General features: G+C 36.9%; 1 protein-coding gene across 1 annotated transcript; it reads right to left on the reverse strand.

Moving 5' to 3' along the window:
- Positions 1 to 6,690: 6,690 nt before the first annotated feature.
- Positions 6,691 to 22,969, reverse strand: tpo (thyroid peroxidase). The gene is made up of 11 exons (XM_027275076.1): positions 22,942 to 22,969; positions 22,214 to 22,343; positions 20,207 to 20,336; positions 19,166 to 19,366; positions 18,077 to 18,568; positions 11,232 to 11,490; positions 9,030 to 9,200; positions 8,218 to 8,455; positions 7,904 to 8,112; positions 7,608 to 7,781; positions 6,691 to 6,916 (listed from the first exon to the last, which is right to left on the reverse strand). The coding sequence occupies exons 1-11, from the start codon at positions 22,967 to 22,969 to the stop codon at positions 6,903 to 6,905; spliced, it is 2,046 nt and encodes a 681-aa protein (XP_027130877.1). The 3' UTR covers positions 6,691 to 6,902.
- Positions 22,970 to 24,511: the final 1,542 nt, after the last annotated feature.

Consider the following 24,511-nt stretch of genomic DNA (forward strand, 5'->3'; position numbering starts at 1 on the left):
TGCCAAGTCAGAGGCTAATGTTATTAATCTGCTAACAAAATAACTTTTTTACAGTGAGGCATTCATCTAAATGTATCTGTAAAATGGAACTGCATTCACTTACAATACTTGGAAAGAACTGCAGCTGAAGTTTTGACTGCTCAGTTGGATCAGGAAGTTTTCATTGACATGGGTCAAAAGAGGAGCCATCTTCAGTGAGAACCACAGTTTGATGAAGCTTGGGTCACTCTGGTTACCCATTCTTAGACTGTCCAAGACACCAAATATGTCCAGAACACTGAATCTTGACTGATTGGTGCCCTGTTAAAACACAAAGTTGCAATCAACCATTGATAAAAGTTGCATTACATATATTTTTCATATTTTTTAAATGTTATTAAAAAGCTACATGAATCTCATCAAGTTAATAAGTATTAAATAATAGCATAGCCCCAGCACCAAACATTAAAACACAGGATTAGAACCTGTTGCTTTGGTGCAGTACTTTTGATGACGTAACACTAAAGTTATTATTATTAACATTTTCTAATCCTGTGAAAGACTTGCTTAAAAAAGATGTTTGCAGCACTAGGTAGGCTTAGATATATAGCAATTTAATTTAAGATTTCTCACTTATGGGTGTGAGTATATATACATAGATCATCATTAAATTGAATTTTTAAAAAAAATTACATCATCTATAACCAAAAAAAAGTTAACGTATATACCAGGTCAAAGAAGACTTTTAAAGTGGACTCCACAATCTGTCTGAGACTTTGTTCCAACTGTCTGGATTTGTCTTCTGGTAAGCTCACATTTCTACCCCTTTTACAGGATAGCTCCCCTGCCAGTGTGTCCACTGCAGCGGATATCTAGAGACAAAATGGGAGGGTGACTGGAATGTTTTTTTGTCAGCAACTGAACACAAGGTGGCGTAACTTATCAACACTACTCAATGGTGACTTTCAAAAGTTAGATTATTGATTATTGTGCCTACAGAGTATTTTGAATTTACCATGAATGTAAATTCTGACTTACTCTGTGACTGGCATCTTGTAGATTTTCTGCACGGCAAGTTTCTTGGAAATCGCTGATTGGAGTGGCAGCACTGTTTTTAGAACACAATTAAATGGTGAATTATTATTTTTTTATTAATTTAGAATTTAAATGAAATACTGGGTGGTGAAGGTATTAGATTATTTAACAGTTTTATTAGAAATTTGCATACTGACCTGTTTTCAGATGTAGTAGGACCTGGCCCTACAAATATCAAATTGCAAATTATTGCATAGAATTTACACCTCAAAATTAGTAAAAGTATAGGTTAAGAAAAAAAATAGTTTTTTTCTTACCAGATGTTGTGGTTGGCTGAAATACAAAATGAAGGCACATGTATTCAGTATTTCAAACAGATGACACATAAAACTAAGTATTACAATTAGTACTATAATAAAAGTAAATGGGCTTACACTTGCAGAGATGAGTGTTGATAAACACACTGAGGGAATGAAAGTCAAACATTTTTAATTAATATAATTGTCATGCATACTGGGAAAAAATAATGGTCCTCATCTAAATTTGGAACAGTGCAAAAAGGGGGACACTTACCGACTGCTGAGATTAGCAGAACTTGTGATGAAGTTCTTGAGCCACCCATTGTGAGCACGGTGCTCACTCTTTCATTTATCCACCTTAAACGATCTTCAGTTTATTTATGGGATATTTGCTGGAAAATAATACTAGAAAAATGGAAAATAATATTTTTTCCCTCTCTGTTGTAACAGAAAATGAATACAGTCTATACAACCAATTTAACTTTTAAACTGTGTTTCAAAAGAACAGAACTTGAATGAATGCATGCATCTCCACATTTAATTTGAAACTGCAGCACAGCCCTTGTTTTGTTTGCTAATATTTACAGACAACATTCATAAAATATTAACAATGAAATATGAAATTACAATGACTATTTCAGTTCAGAACAGCAGTTTTAGGGAAGAGTAGAATATTAAAAGCGGAGTATGTCAGACAGTAAGAAAAGGCATCTACACCAGGTTGAGCTCACCTCGCTCCTTTGCTCTGTCAGAGAAATGTAAGGATTGTGATCTGAGGTAAAGCAGGTATACTCTGGGTGTGGCAAACAAATCATAGCATAACTTAGAACAAAAAAATGAAGATGAAACAAAAGCATGCAAACAAAAAGAGGGTGGAGAATTCCACTTCGATAAAATGAGGCCTGTGTGACTCACTTTTATTATAGAGATAAACAAACTAAGCACAGAAATCATAGCCATTTATTATTTATTATTATAATTTGTGCCTTTCAAAACAGCCATAATGAATAATGCACAACATCTGATCTGCCACCTCTATAGTTTTATAGTTATGGTTAAAGTTGGGAAACTACAACTAGAGATCGTGATCATTTTCTCTCATACACACTTCATTTTCAATCAATACATCTGTATACATTGTCATGAACAACTGCTACCTGTAATGTTTTTCTTTTCTCTCAAGATACACATGTAAGTATATACATTGTATTGGACCGTATTACTATAAAATGCTTCTGAATGCCCAACAATAGCTGGGTAATATTTAGAAACTAAAGGAGGATTGTAGCTGCTGTTGTGCTGCTGATCTGCTGTGTTGAGGTGTGGTTACACCTTAGTCATGCATTGTGCCTAGTGTCCCAAAGGTAAAAATGTGGAACACTGAAACACAACTGCTGAGAAGCACCTGATTCAGCAGCATACTGCTAGACGGATTTGTGAGGAATTTTATACTCGTCATTTATAATACTTAGGTTGCCAAGCAGGGATATTGGAATATCCATAAAAGAACTATAGCCCCTACATGGTGTATGACAAAGTATGAAGCAATCTAAAAACAAAGGAAAATTTGAATGCCTTGATATTTACAAAGGTAAACCTGAAGCATCCTGTGTTCCTTTACTTAATTCAACTACTACAATGCACAATCTTCAGAAAAATCTTACCTTTGATCTTTAGGTACCACAAACATGAATTAAAGGGTTCTGTGTTTCTATGCAGTCCATTAATATTTAAGGGAGGTGATTTCAAAGTCCAAACATAATTTGAAATCTCTGCAAACATGTTAATCAATTAATAATCATGCCATTCAAGATGGTGTAACTTGCTTATCAACATTTAATACACCTGTCAGCATTCCACCATGGCACCACCTTCTTGATGCTCATAAATAAGGCACACCCCAACGTTAAAACTACAGTCAGCCCAGAATGGGTTACAGTGGTTATGTGTGCAATTACTGTGAGCTGATGACTAATTTAGATAACATTAACATTATATTTTCCCACGAGGCCCTGACCTACAACACCAATGAGAAACAAAAGCAACAGAAAACAGAATGACCTATTCATAGGAATACAACATATTCACATATTATAAAAGTTGGGCAAATAATATATCTCTGAAAAGAAATAACATTTAATACATTAAAAATATCCAATTCTAAGTATACATGTTTACATAAATACTACATTTGCATAAGTGCACAACACTGTACTGTTCTGTTCAATCAGAATATAAAAAATTAAAATGACAAAAAATGGGGAAATCAGTGTTATAACCGGTACTGTAATGAAAACCTCAGAAACAATTGTGGTTCAGGTGCTCACCAAGTCTATATGGTCTATAATTCTAGTCTATAATTGGACACTTAGCAGTCAGAAAATGGCAATTGTAGCACAGAAGATGCAGTTGTAACGCTGATAGACCTCAGACAGTACCTCTTCTGAGATTTTATATCTGCATTCAACATGATTCAGTTTACTCCTGCTGCTTTATCTTAGAGTGCACATGTTGAGTGCAGTGTGGAATCAGTGCATGGTACAGTTGTCTCTCTGTTCAGCTTAAAGGCTGACTGGCTAGACTCCCACATACTGCTCAAAGATTGTGGGGCAAATGCATCAAGTTTTCAATCTGCATGAACTGAAAAAAAATGTTGTCTCTGGCTGGTAACTACATCAGACCACTCTCATAGTTTATTTGAAGAATGTCAGCTTTTGCCATGAAATGGAAGACTTCAAGTCCTATAGGCTAGGCTGAGTAGATTGTGAAACTGTGTGTGTAGACATCCACTTTTTTGTAATGTCTGATATTACTGTTATGTTTGTAGTATTTGTTGTGTTTTTTTTATGTATGTGAAATGACAAGAACATTTTTCTGATAATAAAAGAGACTCAGGCAGCTTTTGGGGACATTTTTGTACCAGTATTTTGATGCTGTGTCTGTTGCTCACATCCCATCAATTCACTGTATTAGTAATTCATTATTAATTTTATATATTGGATTAGATCTATATTATACTCCTTCTTTTCTTTGCAAAACAATCATTGTCTGGCGGACTGCAAGTGAATTATCAATGAGGGTTATGCTGCATGAGGGTTTGGTGTATTGTAAGAATCCCCTTAATATAATAAAATTGTTATTTGCAAGTCTGTAATGGGACACAATCTCCAATCTCCTGCATGAAAGTACCCCAACTTTAATACCCTTCCTTTCTGTTTCAACCCCTAGGTCCAAAGACATGCACCTTGTGTAAACCAGAAATTCTAAATTTCCTTTGGGGCTTAAAACCATGTGTCTGTCTGTGTCAGCCCTGCAGTAGACTGATAACCTGTCCAGAGAGATCGAAAAAAAAGCAGGTACCTGAAACGGATGCAAGGATAAAGAATTGATACTGTCAGAAATTCAAGAATGAAATTCTACCACTCCAAAATAACATGCACACAACAGTCTCAGTCCTGCAAAAAAAACAATATACATTGCAAATAACTTTCTGAACCAGAAACACATGCCACTGTACAACTGTGCATGTAAAGGGATTAGCCTCCAGTGACATAGGAGGAGCCCACAGACCTGTCACCTGTCAAGCTTTTTGGCATATTTCACCACACCTTTCTAAGAACCACGCAGAGTCCTCCAGAACTTGATCTGCATGTTTTTGTTTCTTGGCTGCAGCTCTTACCCTACTAGCTTTTCCAGTGGCAGAGAAACAATCATTTAATGACTCCTGATTCATGATTTTAAAAACACTTTAATGAGACATTAAAAACTACATCAGTCCAAGATAAAGGTGGCTTCAAGCCAGACATATTATAAATATAATATGAAGAACTAAGTATTACACTGGAATAATCATAATCGTCAGCTTGGGAACTAACCTTGAGTGTTGATTGTTGTGGTTCAGTAATAATTTCCATGACCTTTGACTCAGACATCATAGAGATTCAGGAATTTGCCCTTGATCATGACATAAGGCAGGGGTCTCAAACATATGGCCTGGGGACGAGAACTGGCTCAGCAAAGCGAGTCCAATCTGGCCCATTGGACTTCGTATGAATTCAGATTCCAATTTTTTAATAATAGTTATACTCAATATCTCAATTTCTTCCTTGTATTTGAATGTGATCTAATATGCTGTAAATCTTGCTGTCACCTGTAGCATTATGGCAACATGTTCAGATGCAGTGTTGACATAAATACAGTAGTTCAGTGACAAATTAAGTCAATTTGGCAGTAAGGTAGGTAGTAGGTAGTTCTAAATGTCCTTTGTCTGTCAATCAAATGTCAGTTGTCCAAACAACCGGGCTGCTTGCTTTCAAGCAGACTCTGGTGCAGTTTGTTTGTGTTGTGAAAGTAAATGGAAAAACAACCACAGGATTTTTTTTTATAGTTATGTGATTTCAGAAACTAAACTACAATTAAATTGACCATGGACTGTTCTGGAAGTGATTTTTAATCAATCTGTATAAGCTATGTATTGTCAGTAAAAACTCCAGTGTTAAATCCTACTCCACATATGTACTTGGTAGTTCATTATATCTATTAACATGTGTGTGACATACCAATCCAACAATAATACCCCCCTAGTTATTATTCATACTTTTTTGTTTGTTTGTTTTTGGTAATCTTGTTTTGCCCTCCTTTTGTTTCACTAATACCAGTCTAAGGTCTTGGAACAAGGATATATAGTCATCTATGTTTAAACTAGCCTCATAGTCTGTAAAGAAAAGCATGATACAAAAAACAAAGAGAGTGCACCAATTAGAGAGTCAGGATAACTGCACTTCCAACAGAGCAGACACTTTTTAATCGTTTATCAATCTAATTTGCATAATCTTTAGAGATGTGGTGAAAATGCTAACAAAAATGTGAAATTAGTTCATCAGTGTAATTCCCATGGAATACAATAGAGGTTTAAGGACTTTAACCTGAATGAGCATTCAATATACATATGTACAGTCTAATCTGGCTCTAAGGTTACACTGCAAGGCAGGCAAGTAAGTCAGTTGTGTAAGGTTAGACATGTATGACTCATTTGGCCAGATTTTTAAAAGAAAGGCGTTTCCTTAATGTCACAGGTTAACGAGCAGCTCTTGTTGTAGCTGTACTCTTTGGAAATAGCCTTTTTAAAGTAAACAAAGTATAACTATTATATAAATTTTTTTCATATGAGAACTATCACAGTGTCACAGTGATTTGTTCATTAGTTGGTGTGGGGTGTTTTGATGTTTTCTGAAGCTTGTATCAAGAATACTATAGTCATGTTCAGAGCAGTAAAAGCTGGGGTGAGAAAGTCTTTAAATAAAGCATTGTACTATAATCATGACAAAAGGTGCTTTGATTTACAGTTTAGTGTGTATATATTTTTATTTCACGAAATTCAACGTACTGCAGTGAACGAGAGAGAATAAGTCAGCTGAATGTAAAACAGAATATTAGCAGGTACAATGAAATACTTTTGAAAACAAAGTTTTTTTAATTTAAAAAAAGAAAATCAATAAAAGTCATGAAAACTAAGAAAGAGAGCAAGGATAGGAATGTTTCCCTGAGCTTGGTTATGAAGCATTTCTTGATGTGCAGCGTCATCAATAATTACTGACGATTCACTGAAAAACAAACAACAGGATTTCTTTTAGCACCATGTTGATTAATGAATCAGCCAGTCACATTGCCACAAACACCTGAGAACAGTCGAAGAATTAACACAAATCTGAACACCCAGTTGTCTGCATGGATCTTATCAACATTGTATAGATTTTAGATTTTTATATTTTATAAATAGCTGCTTCAAAGGTGGTCAAACTTGTTCAAAACCTGTTGTATATGTGAAAAAGGTGAGGCATTAAAGTGAATAACTAGACGGGGTTAATAAATTACAGTTTGATAATTGCTCTAAGACATTTACAAACTGTCAAATGGTTCCCATCCTAAAGGACCTGTATTCTCAATATATTTGTTATATTGTTATATTTATATATGTTGAAACATTTTCCTTTCTCCATTAGTACCAGCAGGTAGCAGTAAAGCTCCAGTCAGACAAAAAACACTATACTACTGAATGCATGTCCAAGGACAGATATGTGGAGGCGCATCTGTGGTTTACCAGCATATCCTTCCAAGGTCTGTACATGATTGTATATGTTTCGACATGCAGCAGTCCATACAGTCAGGATATGCTGTTTACCAGTTGACTGTGGAATCTCCCTTTCAAACTGAACTGCTCTACAAAGACAGCATGCCATAGTCATTACAAACAAATGTTATGCAACAAATCCATGGTAGAAATAGTTGACATACCTGTACATTGTGGGGGTTGATCACTCCATTGATTTCTCTCACAAACTATTGAAGAGGCACCCCTTAACTTGAAACCATGGTAACAGGAGTACAGAGCAACCAGTTTGCCAGATGTAGAGGACAAAATAAAATCCCCATTCTTTATCTTTCTTGGGGTGCCACACTTTTCTAAATCTGGAATTGGGTGATAAAAGGTTTTCATATTTGTGTTTTGCAGAACAATAGAATTCAAATAACCATGTATGATCTTTTAAAATATTAGAAGCAGGACTAGCACAACAGTTTTTCAAGCCCACCTTGGCTTTTCTCCTGTCTCCAAGCTTCCAGATCAATTGACGGTATATGATCACAAGAGATGTAACCACATGGGTATTTACTGAACCTAAAAGAATCAGGATGGACTTCTTTTATGTCACTGTTGTCACAGATGATCCGAGACAGAGACGCTTTCAGCAGCTCAGTCTTCTGTTGCTGGGTGAACATACCTTCAGCCTCCCACCAAAACCTAAAAATTAAAAACAGTTTATTTTGACAAATAAAGTCCTCAAAGGTAGATAATTCTGTTTAATTTTAATGATTGGTAAATTAAATATAATTAAATATAATTTACCTATCACCATCACGAAGCGCTTTCATCTGCTTTCCAATTAGACAAGCAAAGAGGGGACCAGTTCTTGCACCCGGCAACAAGTTTTCAACAAGCCCACCAAGCCACACATCGATATTGTTGGGATGTTTGTATATTTCGAATATCTTCTCAGCGACCTTGTAGTCACTCACCACCTCTTTGAAATCATCCAGTGTCTTAATGCTCTTCAGTCCACAGAACGATCTCCAATCATTGTATCCTGAAAAGTAATTCCAGTACAATATGACTCAAGTTTCAGTGCTTGTGAACATACCTAGATGCCTAAAATTAGGGAAGTTCTCTTTATACTACTGTTAGCTAAATTAATCTTAATAGTCTTCAAAGTCAGCCTAATTATTTCTGGTAGTTCTGTAATTGAAAACATGTTATGATGTGACTGTCAGCTCATTGTCAATTCACTGTCTGGGATAACTGAACTTTTTGTGGATTTGATGTCATTATTTACCTCCAATGTGGAAAAAAAAACTAAAAAAAAAAATCCTCTCAAGCTGTTTGTAACCAGCTTAGTGTGGCAGCAAACTTAAAAATAGCTGGATAGGACTGGATGTTATCCACTTAAATTAGTGAACACTACCACTACAACATTGACACCTTGTTTGGAACTGTTTGACAGATGTTATGTTATGTTATTGTAAATGTATGTAAAGAATGAATGAATGGGCTTAAGTGTGTTGACAAAGGTGGGAGCATGTGAACTGTTTTTTTAAACTCCACAGGGCGTTGTTAGTTGCTTGTCAGTGTAATTTCACAGGCTTAACTGTATGCATACTTGCCTGGAAGAGCGTGATCTCGTCCTCTCTGCAGGTTCAGTGAAGCCAGGTCCATGTGCTGCGGCACGTTAAGGACGACCAACTTCTCTGTTAGCTCCTCTGTCAACACCATGTCTGCACTAACAGCTGGTGCTGCAGTTCCAATTATACCTCTCAGGATTGGTTCAATTCCACCTAGACACAAAAACAGCAAAATACAGCTTCTTTTTTTTTTCTGTCGGGTACAGAAATACTCAGAGTGCACATAACAAGATAATAAGTTTCCTGTTAGCATTTAATATCTGAACATTTAGACTATAAAACGAAGGGGTTGTGTGAGTTGATGTCACAAAATTGCAATTGGCATGTTCTTTTTTTCACCAGTCCAGTTTCCCTGTAATCCCTTATTTCACACAGATAGGATAGGGTTGGTGAGCACAGTTTTTTTTGTGAATGGTATGCTTTTTTTATGCCGTTCAGAAAACAGGTTTGTATATCACTCTTAAGCTTGGATTTGCTGCTTCCACTGAGCTCACTGGGGTCCAAACAATTTCATTTGAGCAAACAGGATGAGTGGACTGTTGGGGATGAATACAGTCTTTATCATAATAACACATAGTTTCATAAAAGCAGTACATACTGGACACATCTTTGTGTATCACTGACGCAAGGTAAAAACTTCTTCCATGGAAGGTCAACAAAAATTTTAACTGGCATGGTGTTTAAGGTTGGTTAATCCATTTAAATGTGACCTTAATGCTAATAATGACCAATGTATTCACAGAGATAGAGAATAGAGACATAGACATAGACAGAGAGAGATAGAAGGATAATTGTGTGTAGGTGTGTGGCAGTTTTAACCTATCCTTTCATAACTGAGACAGCCAGACTTAAAATGCTCCAACCTTCACCTGTGGTTGTGCGCTTATGTCAGTGGAAAGAATGGGATCAAGGAAACAGCCAGCAAGACATTTCTCAGGATGGATATTGGTCCCACAGAGTAAGGGGTTCATTGATTTAGGAAGGACTTGTTCGGGAAAAGAGAGAACTTTATATTTAAGAAGAGAGGTTGGAACAATGCAGGAGCACCAGAAGGTAATATTTTTGACCTTATGTCACTGACCATATTCCCAAAGGAACAGAAACATTTGACATTCATCATTTGAAAAGGCCATTGCAGGAAGGGTTCACCAGTCTATTGATAGTGTGAAACAGGGCTCAGGGACTTACTTATTGCAATCAATTAACTCGGAAAAATTTCACTTTCATAGAAAAAGTAGAAAGTAGTTCCTTCATATGATCAAATTAAACTTCCAATTTGGTGTTTTTCCACCCACGCTCAACCATTCTGACTCTCTTTTAAGAAAGTGTATGTCATTGTTCATCCAGGAAGATTAGTTCACAGTATAAATTAATTTATTTTTAAAAGGAGCGACGACATCTAGGGTTGACAGACAAAGCTTATTAAATAGACTGTTACTGATCTGAGTAGAGATAGCCATACTAAGGTCTGTGAAGATGGAGGCAAAGTCGGCAGGAGAGTGGCTATTAAGAGAACAAATGCAAGATCAAATGAAGGAACGGGTCATGCCTTTGATGGATGGGGTGTCAGTATTGAAGAAAATACATGTACATGTGATAGTACATGGCGTTATTTATATTATTCTGGAACTGCACCAGCAGAAGAAAAATCCTTAAAACTCTTACACTCTATGCCTGATGACTGATACAATATCCAGTTTAAAGATGGGGTTAAAGTTGTGTTTGTCACAAAAAATCTGCTTGTTCGTAGCTGTCTTAAACAACAAACTTAAAAACAGATGAAACAGTTCTCGTAAAGCAACTTAAATTTTTGGACAATCCTGGACAGGCACGTCAGGCTTGTTTGGAAAACTTTCAAACGTTAGCACTGCTTGCTGCAATACATATTAGTTTTCTGCATGTATGTGTTTCCTGAATGACTACAGCAAAGTTAGCATGACGCATAAACTTAATGGTCACAATGCAGGCTTTTATACTTTCAAAAGTATAGTATAGAGTAAAATATGTCTATTTAGTATCTAACTTACAACAGTTACTAATTGTATCTAACTAATACGCTAACAGGCATTGCTGATTTTGACCTAAATAGAGCAGTTTTTCATTCCCTCCACACTTTTCATAGTGTTTAGTGTGCTTGCAGGATGCGTTATCAGTTTCAATAGGCGGCTTTATGAGTGTACTGACCTTCTTTGACTATTCTCCATGGACTGAAGAAAGTGTTGTGGAGTCTCAAATGGGGGAAGTGCTCATGTTCCTGAAAGCTCTCGTTCAGTCTCCGGAGGATCGGAGAGATGGTAGCGTGGCCGAAACGGAATGCAGCAGTGGCAAACACATTGGAAGCTGATGGGTCCGTAGTTGGATCATATCCCCAATAGGGTCCAATGTAATGTTCAAAAGACTCTGGGCCAATAATTTTTGGAAGATAATCTCTCATGGTTATTATCTGGGAATAAAAAAAGAGAGAGTGAGTCACAAAAAGCAAAAGGAATCTCTTAGGTACTCATGAGTCATGATTGTGCGCATCACAAGAATGCTATAAAGCGTTTGAATAAAAACCCAACTTAAGAAATGACTACAACATATCCTACTTGGAAATTATTAACAACATCTTGTGATTGTATATGTATTCATCTAAAATGGATCCCCAAAGGATTTTCAAGTGAGATGAGTATTTCTTTGACATCGTGAGCTTGGACATATGATTGCACATTTGTTCCCACACAGTTCACCGCAGAGAATTCCATCTGTCCTCATCACTATTTATAAAGGCCTCAGTTCACCACCTGAATCTTAACACAGATCACACAAATGCATAGGCTATGCACATAGGCAAACACACACACACACACACACACACACACACACACACACACACACACACACACACACACATTTGTTGTCATGCAGTTTTCAATGCAAAACAGAGCTTTAGAACCAGACACAATGAACATTAATTGCTTTGATTATACTAATCTAGCCACATCTGCCTTTAGTGTAATGATCTCTTTGAAAGGCCCAACTGATTTCATAGACCTAACATCATTAGTTAAATTGACTCATTGAATAGTTGAGTCTCAGACTGCATTTTGACCAAGGAGTTGAGTCGAGTGCAGACCTTAATTCCTTGACAAACAAAAGCAGTCCCAACTAACAACCAACTAAGAGAAATATAGTTCGATGTGTATTATATATTTGTGACATGCAAACAGCATTCTGCTCAAACTGTAGCTGAGCCACAACATGTCACCTGTGCAGAAAACATAGCTTACACTGATTCAGTTTGGAGCCACAGTCCCGGAGATAATTCTGGTCCCATTTGAGGAGCAGTCAACAGACTCGAGTGTCCGTCTTTCTGAGACAAGCAGTCTTTCTCCTTATGACTTAAAGTTGGGGGAACAGTCATCCATGCAGGTGGAAAAGTACATTTACTGTAATTCTGTGCTTACAGGAAATACAATTTTGTTGTTTATTGCTGCTTTTCACACCTACTCCTCTACATTTCAGTTGGAATAGTAATATATACTATAGTAATACTATAGTATAGTTTTACCTTATAATAAATAATGTTTTTTTTCTTACAAATATTTTGCCTAGGGCTCCATGTCACATTTCTTTTTTTTTTCAGATTCTTTTGGGGTATTTTCTGCTTTATTAGATAGTGACAGCTGTAGTGATGGACAGGAAATACAGGCGAGAGAGGGAGGATGACATGCGGCAAAGGACCCATGCTGGAATTGAAGTTGGATCGCTGCAGTAAGGGCTTTAGCCTTGATACATGCGGTGCACCCTTGTCACATTTGGAGTCATTAGTGATTCATCAAAAAATGATTTGCAGTCATTTGTGTTGCAAATCTGAAAACTTTTTTAACATCTGTGATGTTTATTTGCATACAATACTTCAATTACCATACCTATAGTACAGTAATTTGCATTGTATGTATACAAATTTTAGCTTTTTGACAACAAATCCCATCTATATTTCTATCACGTCTGTATTTCTGGTACCTGGTAACTAATTTTAACTACAATATATAAATAACATGAGACTTGCAGTTACAACCCAGGACTGATAATCAGCCATCAATCATTCTAAAGGGCCTATCCACCAATTCTTACACTTAGTTTACTCATCATAAGTACTACTTAGCCCATGAAAACATTTGAAAAATGAACAAAAAGGATTGATGAGATTGTTACCTCAGTTTTGGCTTAAGTATTAAGTTAAGTTAAGTTATAACAGAAAGGCTGTGTGGAATTTAAAAGATGTAGGTATTTAATAAGCTGGCAGCACCTAATGCAAGACATTATGCAGTTGCATTATGTGAATAGTAGGATCCAAGAGGCTAAAAGTTAGCCTCTCCTCCTTATTTAAATTTGTTTTTCACATCCCCCGAGAATCAATTGGAGTGCAGTACTGAATTGTTCTAGCATGAAGAAAAATCAAATTTATATAGTTTCTTTCACAATGTCAGTGACAATGTATATGCTTATAGTTTGTCTACTGAATTTACCCTTTTTGACAGCTCAGCTCATGATTGCAATGCTCTTCAGCGTCTTTTAGTTAATGGACTGAAATACTTCAGACAGAGCAGGTCTAAAATCATTTTACAGTAATCCTCCTGCTTTGTCATGACTCACTTAAAATACAAAAAGAACACAATAACATGGTCTCCCTACACTACCCACTCAATAAGCATTGACGCCTGTGCAATACAGTGGAGATGCAAGTCAGAATGAAACCAGATGTTGTTAGTCATTTCCATTTCTATTTCCCGGGTTCTAGAAATGATGGGCTTTCACTTTGTATTGAAATGGCTTTTGACCTTTCCATATGTTTTTTCCGCAAGATAAAGTATGAATAGTTTCACCTGCCTGTCTCCCTCTCTCCTGCCGCACAAGGTGTTGAGTTGTTTTCAGATGCTACTGTTTGAATTTGTGACTGTTCCACCAAATATCTATATTTTAATGGGGCTAAATGGGATTAGATTTTTTTTTTGTATTTATTAGTATTACTAATATTGGTATTACAAGTAGGGGTTCAGTATTCATTCACATTTAATTCTGTAAACAGGTACACATTTACCGGCATCTACCTTAAAATACAAAACAGTTAAGTTTCAACCCCTGCCTAATTGCACACTACCAGTTCAGTGCTGCCATAGAACGTCTCAAAATCCAATAAAGAAGTGCTTTTACAGTGACTTATCAAAAATAATGCTGTATGAAAACAACTCCCTACATTATATTTGTCCTGTGTGAGGTTGTATGCTGGGAACAGCTGCTTGAGGATTTAAATGGAGGCTTGGTGAGAGCTGTTGGGATTCAACCATATGGACCGACAAACCGTAACAATGAGCTGAAAGCTGGAAAGTGCTCCAGAGTTGGATGCTTTTTCTTCTCTCTCAGGTGGGACTGAATATCTAGCAAACTCAATGCAGGCAAACAAATTCAATGATAATAAAGATATTTTACAGTATGTTACACTAAGCATCAATTTGTGTCTTAAAGCAACATTATGCAACTATTTTACCTTAAAACAACAAAAATCATTTTAATGGTACATTGATCTGTAATAGGGAGAATGGTATCCCGGCTCATTCTCCTCACATCTTTTCTTGCACTATGTAATTTAATGTTAAACAGATAAAATCTCCCCAATAAGTACACTACAGCACTAAGTCACAAACACCAACTATTTCACTGATGTGTGTAAAATTGAATCATATTTTTTATAGAGAAAATGGTTTTTGATTTTCCCCCTACTGCTCTCCGAGTTTCCTTATGGACAGATAGCTTTACTTGTTGCTAAAATAACCATGAATTGCTGCTAACTATAGCATTCGTGCAGGTAGCAGTCATTTTAGCTTAGCTGGCTCCACCCAGACTACGAGCTCAGTCCGAGTACCAGGGGAGTGTTGGTGCAACACCTCCAGCACAGGAGATTTGGACTGCTGCAAATGTCAGATTAGATTTTAGTCATTGGTAAAGGTTAAAATTAAAGTCAAGCAGGCACCAACCTTGTGTTCTGGCTCTTGGATTAGTATTAGCTGGCTTGTTACGTCTTGTGTTGTTGCACTTGCTTGATTTACTTGAGTTATCATATGCATGTAAGTATACTGTAAGTGAATTGCACTGTGAAGGCATCAAATCACAAAAGATACAAATTCTTGCATAATGTTCCTTTACAACATGATTTTCATTAAAGCTAAAATTACAATCTGATATATTGTCACTTAAATTTAAAAAAGCATGAACTTGTTCCAAAAGATAAATGGGGGCAAGAAGTGCTTGCAAAAATAATAGCTCTTTGCAAACAGTTGAAAATGTCTTCTGTAGCTTTTAATATAAAATGGCAGTTATGGTTCAGGGAATCTCCTGACCAGCTTTGATTGTTTTTTTCCATCCTTAGCACTTAAGCTTGTAGCTGAGTCTGCCAAATCTCTTTTATCTTTTGTCATAGGAAGTCACATTGATCATGTGCTGTCATGTATGACTAAGACATGAGACAGTGTCGCATGAGGTGTATTTTTGAACAGCAGTGTATTTGTTGGCTATTTACTATTATATTATTTGGCTTACAGTGAAGCTTCCTTGTCTGTACTAATCACTGAGCACTGAGCTTTTGTTAAATTCTAAATTCGTCCATGAATGAATCTTAAGAAACAAAAGCAGCAAGCTTTACTGCTGCTTTACAGTAATTCTTCATCTCAGTTTTGAGTTTTTTTTTTCATGAAAAAAATCGATAGAGTTACAGTCTGGTTACAGTCTGTCGGTTTGCAGGCTGGTCAGACCAGATAGTGCCTCACATTTCACTCCACTTCCAATACAGGGATTTTCCAAGCTTGTCATGGTTGTAGCTACAGTATGTAAATCCTCTACCTGCCTTTTATACTTCATCCTCACAAATGATTTAAAGAACCCCTCCACATTGGACCCAGCTCTTTTTAATATTGTAAATCTCTCTCCTCCGGCATTGTCCCTGAGTTACCTGAAAATAGCACTTGTTAATCTGCTGCTGTGGTCAAATGTCAGCCTCCAAAGTCTGAGAGATTACAGACTTATTTTCCGTCTGCTCAAAAATGTTTTAGAAACTTCGCAGCCTAGCACCAGGGTCAGTGGTCCACTTCACATGAAGCAATGAATCATTTCCCTTAAACCAATTTATGTTTATTATTTGCTGATTAAGATTTTGAGATATGACTAAAATCTACCAAATGGATGTTGTGGTTAGATTTTTTCTTCTCAACATTTTTCAGATATACTGCACTGTGCAATTTTCATTTTGTGAAAAGTGTTATCTTGTACTTTAATGGTCTGCAGCTTTTGTTATGTGAATTTGTGGAAATAACTGATGTCCAGCTTTGTTATTCAGCATTATTCACCCCAAGCGGCCCAGATTAGATTATTTGTAACAAATGATGAATATTCAGACAGAAGCTCAGGCAAAATGACATGAAGTAACTGAGACAAAGAAACTGCTCTGAGTTAATGTACTAAAACCAATACTGAAAACTGCCTCATGCATTTTCTTTTTAAATTTAAGCTGCACCGTTTTTAGATGAATATGTACAAAACAGACAAATTTAATGTCTGTGGCCCTTCCAATAATAATATAATGTTTTGGTGAATTCAAACCAGATGAATAGCCAGCTTGATGAATTCGATGTCAGCAGTGTAATTATAAAACTGTACTGTACTCTATATTTGCTGTGCAATTTACAATCACAGCAGTACATGCAATATATCTGTTTTCATCTCTGCAAAAGTCATCTAGTCCAGGTTTATTTCTCTGCACTTTAACACTTTAATGACCCTAAGTCACGCCTCATAAAGGAAGAAGTATCTCGTAAACAACACATGAAAACCACACGTTATTGCAAGATGCTCACACTCCTGACATCTGCAGATGATACAAATCATCATATTCAAAAATGCTAGATTAGTTAACTTAAAACTTTATAGCTGTGAATGAAATTGGCCTTTATTTTCATCATAGAGCTATGTCTCCTGCCCTAACCAGCAGAATCTACTGTACAGTACCAGCAACACTACTCCCAGATTGTGGGGTACAAATTGTCCATGACCTGTATCCCAGACTTTATCCACATCCCTTTGAATCTCTATTCCTACCCTCAAAGGACCAAAGAAACTCTTCACTTTGATTTCTCCTACTCTACTTTCCTATTTGGTCTTACTGCCTTTTAAAATGTTTTTCTAATGGTGGATCATTTTAATGAGAACTCACTAATGACAAACATGGAGTGACTGTGATGCCACTCAAGGAGACGTTCGTCCACCAACCTGTCAGTGGTTGCCACAGGAAACTACTTGAGGCTGCTATGGCTGGTTGCAGCAATATATAGAACATGAGTACATGACCACATTATTGATTCACTAGCCCTAAGAATAGGACTGCTGTATAGGGGAAGCAGGTTGAAAAACAAACACAGATTTTGACAATCTCAGGCGATATTTTCTGGAATTTTTTTGGAGTGGCTGAATTATGTATGTGGATTTTAAGTTCACTGTTTAAAAACATTAAGAGCACTCACGTCAAACATGAGGAAGAATTAAAGTACAGACCAGCTGCTGTTTTGTAAAAACAAAAAAAATGGAGGCTGATCAAAAAACTAATTTAAGATCTCTGTGGGGTTCTGATGAAGATAGATGAATGTTTGATGTTGCAGATGTTAACAGGTAAAAAGGTATAACATTTAGTTTTTTGGCATCGCTATATTGAAATAGCAAAGCAGTGGCTACTATGCAAAGCAGAAAACATTACCTATTATTTCAAATTAATAAACAGTATAAATATTTCTAGCACTACTTACTGAACTGTTAAAATCTGAACGCTGAAAGAATTGGTTGATTAATTGATTGACAGAAAAATAATCAGCAACAATTCTGATAATCAATTCACTGATTTCTTAAATGTGTATATTTGGGGCTTTCTAGTCATCCAAAACAAAACAAGTGTAGGAATAGTTCAATCAGCTTAAACAGGTATTTATTCTGTCATACATACATACCTGGTGCAGAGCTCCAATAATTTTGCGAGTTTCTTGGTATATAGTCTCTGGGCTCCAGTGACCATTAATGTGTTTCAATGCCTCTGCAATCCGATTGTGTTCCCTAAGCCACAGTGTATGCAAAGCGGAAAGGGGCAGACCCTCATTGACCCGACTGTCTCCAGCACTGAAACACTCCACTCTCTGCCCCTGTGGATCCTGGAGGCAGGCTGATGGCAGAGTGGCTACAAAGGGAAGGTAGGGTCTTCCTTTGGGATCTGTGAATTGTTCATTGATGGCAAGTTTCCCATTAAGGCCAGAGAGGTCACGGAGGAAGCTTCCCATTTTTGGATTGTGGCCATACACAACTGAAGCATCCATGAATGACGTGATTGCATTCAATTGTTGTCGCTGCAGAGCTTGTTCAATATCAGACCCAGAATTTACAAAGCAGGCTGGTAAGGAGCGAAAAAAAGGCATGCAGCCTTGTGCACCAGAGATAATATCACCTGTCTGTGGAGAAGACAAATGTATTTATTAGAATGTGCTTCAATAGCTTACTAGTACTTAAACTACTTTTGATATATCAGTGTATTGTTTGACATATCGGGAAAGATGTGCGATACAAATATTGACTCCACTATCACATCTGTCCCTTCAATATTAGGCTTGAATCAGCAGATTGTTAGCTTAACTTAGATTGTCCAAAGCAAACAAAATTCTCCTACCAGCAGCCCTGAAGCTCACAAATTAACTAATTATATATGGTTTGTTTAACCTAACCAAAGTGCAAAATTAACAGTGGTTTAATAGAGGATGTTATATGCTTGGTCAAGAGCAGTAAATCCCTGGAGTCTCTACTGGTTGTGTGAAAAGTCAGATGGTCGTGGAAGTCAGTTTTTATGCTAATCTAAGCTAAATGGCTGCTGGCACCATCTTCATTTTCAATAGACAGATATGAGTGTGGTGTTGATCTTGAAAAGAAAGCAAATTGGGAGGCGTACTTTCCAAAATGTGCAACTTTCCTTTAAAATAGGTTTCAGGATTGTAGCAAGGACAATTCATTACAGGTAAGCAAAATGTGTAAAGATTGTCATGCGTTGAGTTTACCTCAATGGGAAAGCATGGATGCATATATTCACATGTAGTCAAGCAGTCAACGCCAGTCCAAAAAGCTGCACTGCCGGAGCTTTGAGGAGTAAAAGTTATGTCATGGTCAATGTACTGGCCCCACTCCACCAACAGCTGTGAATAGACGTCATCATTCCCTTTAGAAGAAGTCCTCAGTATTTTCTTGCTGACTTCCCGGGGCTGTTGGCACAGAAGGATTTTTTGTTATCGGATGACAATTAATACTACCTTTTAAACTGTGCAATTGTATTTTCCCCTAGCCATCTATGCAGTGACTTGTCATTTATCAGTCAGTGTGTTTATTATCCCATCATTAACAGAAATGAACGCATCATCTCGGGAAGGCCTATCATGTTGCAGTCATCATAGATCATAGCTTTGTTGTTTGTGTGAGCTTCATTCTTTTATTCATTAAGTTATAGTATGGCATAAATAGATAAATGGCCTAAGTGCAGCAAAAGGGATATGATATGTTTTGGCAAGCTTGCTTCTTTTTATATCCCAATTTTCCCAATAAAAATGAGTTTGGGAACTGATTCAGTTCATGTGTCATGCAGTGCATTAAGTATCCAAGATATTATTTACTTGACCCCTTTTTATAACTCTTATATATGGAGGTAAACTGCAGGCTGAATACAACTGATGCATATTTAATGAGTTGTTCCACTAAAGAAACACACTCTGTGTAATGAGTGTATAAATTAAAACTGAAAGTCAATGCAAATATCAGCAGTTTCATCTGCTGTTTAAAAGAAATAATGTTTATCCACATGACTGGAAACCAATTTCTTTCAAGCTATGGGAATAGAGTATTTTAAAGCCACAATATTCAAATTGTCATCTGTCATCTTGCACATACTTCTGCTGTTCCTCAATTGCTGTGGACTTTATCTGCTGTAAAACAGGTTAGAAAAATAAATGGAGAGCTACATTAACTTGGGTTGGCAGGGTGAGCTCGCTTCAATTCTAATTTCACCACCAAGACTTTTGTGTCGGTCAGACCAGGATTTTGTAGATTACCGAGGGAAGCTGGAATCCATTATGGAGCCGTCCTCGGTTCCAACCCTTGGGTTCTCTCTCTCTGTCTTCGTATTCAGCTGGAAGCCATCTGACCAAGGGAGTGTTGGCTGCTCCCCAGAGAGGATTTTGCCTGACAAAAAAGAATCATGAAGCGTGTCCAAAAATACTGCAGTGCAAAACAGCCATCACTAAACGCAAAATCAATTGTTTGTTTACCAAAGGTCGTCAAGAGTTTAGAATGCTATATTTTACGTTAGTTAATTGAGGGGTTTTCTAAATATTCTTATACAGTACACTGTCATTGACTGATCCAGGCTTGATTCAGGGTGTAGTCAGTTCATGCATGTGTTTATTTGCTGTTATGAACATATAAGGGGCAGAGGGGTGGGGGTGGGGATGGGGTCCTTCTTCCTTGGGAAATCTACATGATGTGCAGAGACTGATGTGAGTTTTTTCATTCAACCATTTACTGAAATGAAGATGCCAGAGTCTGCAGTGGTGGACTCAGGCTGTCTCAGGGACAGGGGTAGAAAAAAATCAAAAGGGCATCAGCTGTATGTAGTGGGCAGAAAATCGTGATGCATTTACCTACAGGACACTTTATCATGTGTCATTTTTATTTTAGACTTTCTTCTTTCTGGCCAAAATATGGTGCATACGTTACCCACAATGCAATGAAAAGATAATATGAATCTGAAGCTGTTTTAGTGCCACACACGAATTGTAGGAAGGATTTTGAAATGGATAATAAAACTACAAGTTCAGCACTTTGACATATTGACATTCCTACATGTTGTGTTAGGTTGTGTTAAAAACTGTCAAGACTTTTTATATTAAATTCAGTTCCATTTATTTATATAGCACTAAATTATGACAGAAGTTATCTCAGTATTCTAATTATTATTTACTCAAAAATTCCCACCATGCGATCTGAAGATGAAATCATCTTCATCATGACCCATGCAGCTAACTGGCAATAAGTCTGGGCTTTTGCAGTTTTGTGGCTCTGACAGAAATTCCAAGTTCCTTTTAAAACAGCTTCAAAGAACCAAAAGATCTAGACTGGAGTCAAATAGTCAACAGAGGAACTGGAGAAAGAGGCTAGAGCCACTTTGACAATCTCACAGAGTACTTGGAGTGCAAATGAACTGGTACTGGGCTGATTAGGGATGAAATGGGAAGCAGGTGAGTGAGTGGGCAAGATCTGGCTACTGGGACTGGAGTGGAAGGGGTTACTGCAGGGCAGGGGGGAGTGGCTGGGTGTAGAAGTGAGGTTAGTGGTACAGCTTAAACGCCAGAGGGCATTTAGTGGACAGCAAGAGAATGACAATGAATCTGTTTTCAGGAAGGGGGAATGTCGCTGAAAGTAAGTACTGAGAGGCAGAATGTGACAGTGACATTGGTAACCAGTCTTCATTTATTTATAAATGAATATGAGTCATTCTTACAGTATCTGTTATCCACAGCTGCTTTATACTTTGTGACAAGCTTCACCTTTGTCTCTTTCCTAACTTTCTTTTCAGTTTTTGTTCATGAAATGCTTAACTACATAATGATATGAACATTCATGATGTGAGATGTAGCAGTGAGATATAGAGTTAAAACATTCATATGAATGGCTTCATCAGCATAATGTATTTATTTCTATCATCATTGTACAAATTAAATAAAAACCCACACCATCTGTAGATTTGGGTCTGTGTTCACATTGTGTTTCTCTGCACCATCCATGAAGAGCTGTTGTCATCATGTGTCACTGTGATTGGCACAGCTGTTTCAGAGCAGTAAAACCAGTGATGTGACCAGCTGAGAGCATTTATGAATCATCGTGCTCTTCATATTTATATTCACTTCATTCAGCCCTTTTACACTTTGCATATCTGCACATACATGTACCAAAATACATCTGCAGATTGTTGTGCATGTATGATTAAAATAGTGCCATGTGTCTGCTATATGTCTTGGTTCTTTCATTTTCATTCAAAAGGTTAGGAGTCAGTTACCTACCTGTTATTGCAGAGACCAGTTATGGTGCGGTACTTGTTGAGATGACTGTGCTGACAGATGGATGGATGTGATGCAGGAAGACATTGAGACAACTCTGCAATCAGCTCCACGTGCTCCCACAACAACAATTCTAGCACAGTGACATAGTAAAGTTAGCGCAAGAGAAATTAAGGAATTTACAAGTACAGAGTTTGATTGTGCCACACTTTGAGATCAAATCTGAGAGGATACACGCTATAATTGAAAACTTTCATTTTTCGTTCATTTAATGAGACTTTAGTGATTGATTGGTGTCCATGTTTTAAATTATCCAGTGTTTTGGGAGATGGTAAGACAGTGGAACAATTAGAAATGTTGGATGTGTTTCAGCTGCTTAGTGTCCAAATGCCTTTAAAAGTTGTTTTTAAAAAAAAAAGTTGATTCCCTCTGGATTTAAAGAAGAAAGCAATTCTACCTGATGCCGTGACATCCCTTTTATGTCTCTGCCTTACTCTGTTCTTTAGGACTTGCAGAGTTGTTTGAAAAACCTCTGCAGCTCGGGAAATCTCCAGGGTCTCAGGCTCAGTTTGCCGTAGGAATGTAAACACACGCATGGAAGACAAGGGTGTGCTTCGCCTGGGCACACATAAAATGAAAGGATTCAGGTGACCTGTTCTTCCTTGGACATAAAATGCTTTGGTTAAAACAGAGACAGAGCAAATTTGATAAGTTATCTGATAGTTTATTACCCTCGTCTGGAGTGGAGAAAGGCTTCATGTACAATTTGAAGGCTTTCTTGATGTGAGGAGATAAGCAATTCTCTGATGGATGTGGCTGGAAGATACAATATCACATGTCTGTGTGTTAGCATTTCCACCAAAGGGTGACTTTTTGGTGGTTTCCAAAAAGAAAAGAAAAATTAACAAAAATGCATCAGAACTCTGTTTTCTCACTTATTCTCCCATAATCATCTCAAGACGCCTCATATTTATCCTGTCACCCTTTAGAAGGGGACTACAACTGGATTAAGCTACTTTGCTGTATATAAAGGTATTTGAAACGTGTTCTGTTGTGGAGAAAAATCCCCAAAACTGAATGAAATAACAACATGGTGACAGCTACTTGCGAATCAGAATGTAACTTTATTCACCTCTTCACAACCTTTTATAACCATTCTTACATCACTGTTACATAGTCAAATCACCAGATCTTGACCCCACCATCCTGTACTTTCTTATTATCACGTAGTCAGTGTTCTGAGCGTCACACAAACGTAGTACTGTACCTCCTCTGTGGATATCAAATCCCCACTAACAGTTCAACACAACAACAATGCAAGTAAGGGCGAAAACACACTAGGGAAAAATTCCCTTACGACCCCCGGAAAGGCTTTTTCACACAATGCCCTGCATTGTTGGTTACATTATACTGATTATATATAGAATAAAACAAAATCAAAATTATGTGTAAATCAAAGTCATGTAAAACAAAATCACAAGATGAGTAACAAGAATATCACAGTCATGTGTTACAAGGATAAAACAAATCAAACTTGTGTGTAGCAAGAATAAACAAAGTTGAAGTCAACCAAGAACAAGATTATATGTATGTGTGTTGCATAGCAAGAATAATAAACAATATAAAACAACTTAATAAAACAAAACCAAGATCATGTGCCATAAAAACAAGAATCAAGATTATATGTATCATGAATAAATCAAAATCATGTGTAATAATAAAACAAAATCAAGAATAACAAACTTGAGTAACAAAATAAGAAATTAATAAATCATGTTTGCTCAAATGTAAAAATCATCTTGAGATAAAACTGAATTGAATAACTAAAGTGAAATTACTTGGAAAAGCATCTTACATCTTGACCAGCCACAACAGTGAAATACTACAGCACTTAATACTAGCACTAATAAAGTCATATGATCACTCACAAGGGACATTTTTCTGCAGCATATGTACTTTAGGTGCATTTTGCTGATAATACTTACTTCTGACTTACTTGTACATTGTTGTCTCACTACCTTTACTTAAGAACAGGATTTATAGTATTTCTTCCACCACTGGCTGTCTGCCTGGCAGACAATACTGACAATCACAAGTTTTGTCTTTGCACACCTTATAAAACCCAAGATTGCAAGCTTCCACAGCCTTCTATTCAGGGTTTTCATTACTACATCACTGTGTTAGAGCTAGTCATAAATCTGCAGACTTTCTTTAAAGCAAAACAGAAATATACTAAAAAAGAAAAACATGCTGTCTACCCAGCTAATAAGACAGGAAGTTTGAATTTGCTGCTGAAATTTC

Source organism: Larimichthys crocea, chromosome XXIV (genome assembly GCF_000972845.2).
Source record: "Larimichthys crocea isolate SSNF chromosome XXIV, L_crocea_2.0, whole genome shotgun sequence".
Taxonomy (NCBI): domain Eukaryota; kingdom Metazoa; phylum Chordata; class Actinopteri; family Sciaenidae; genus Larimichthys; species Larimichthys crocea.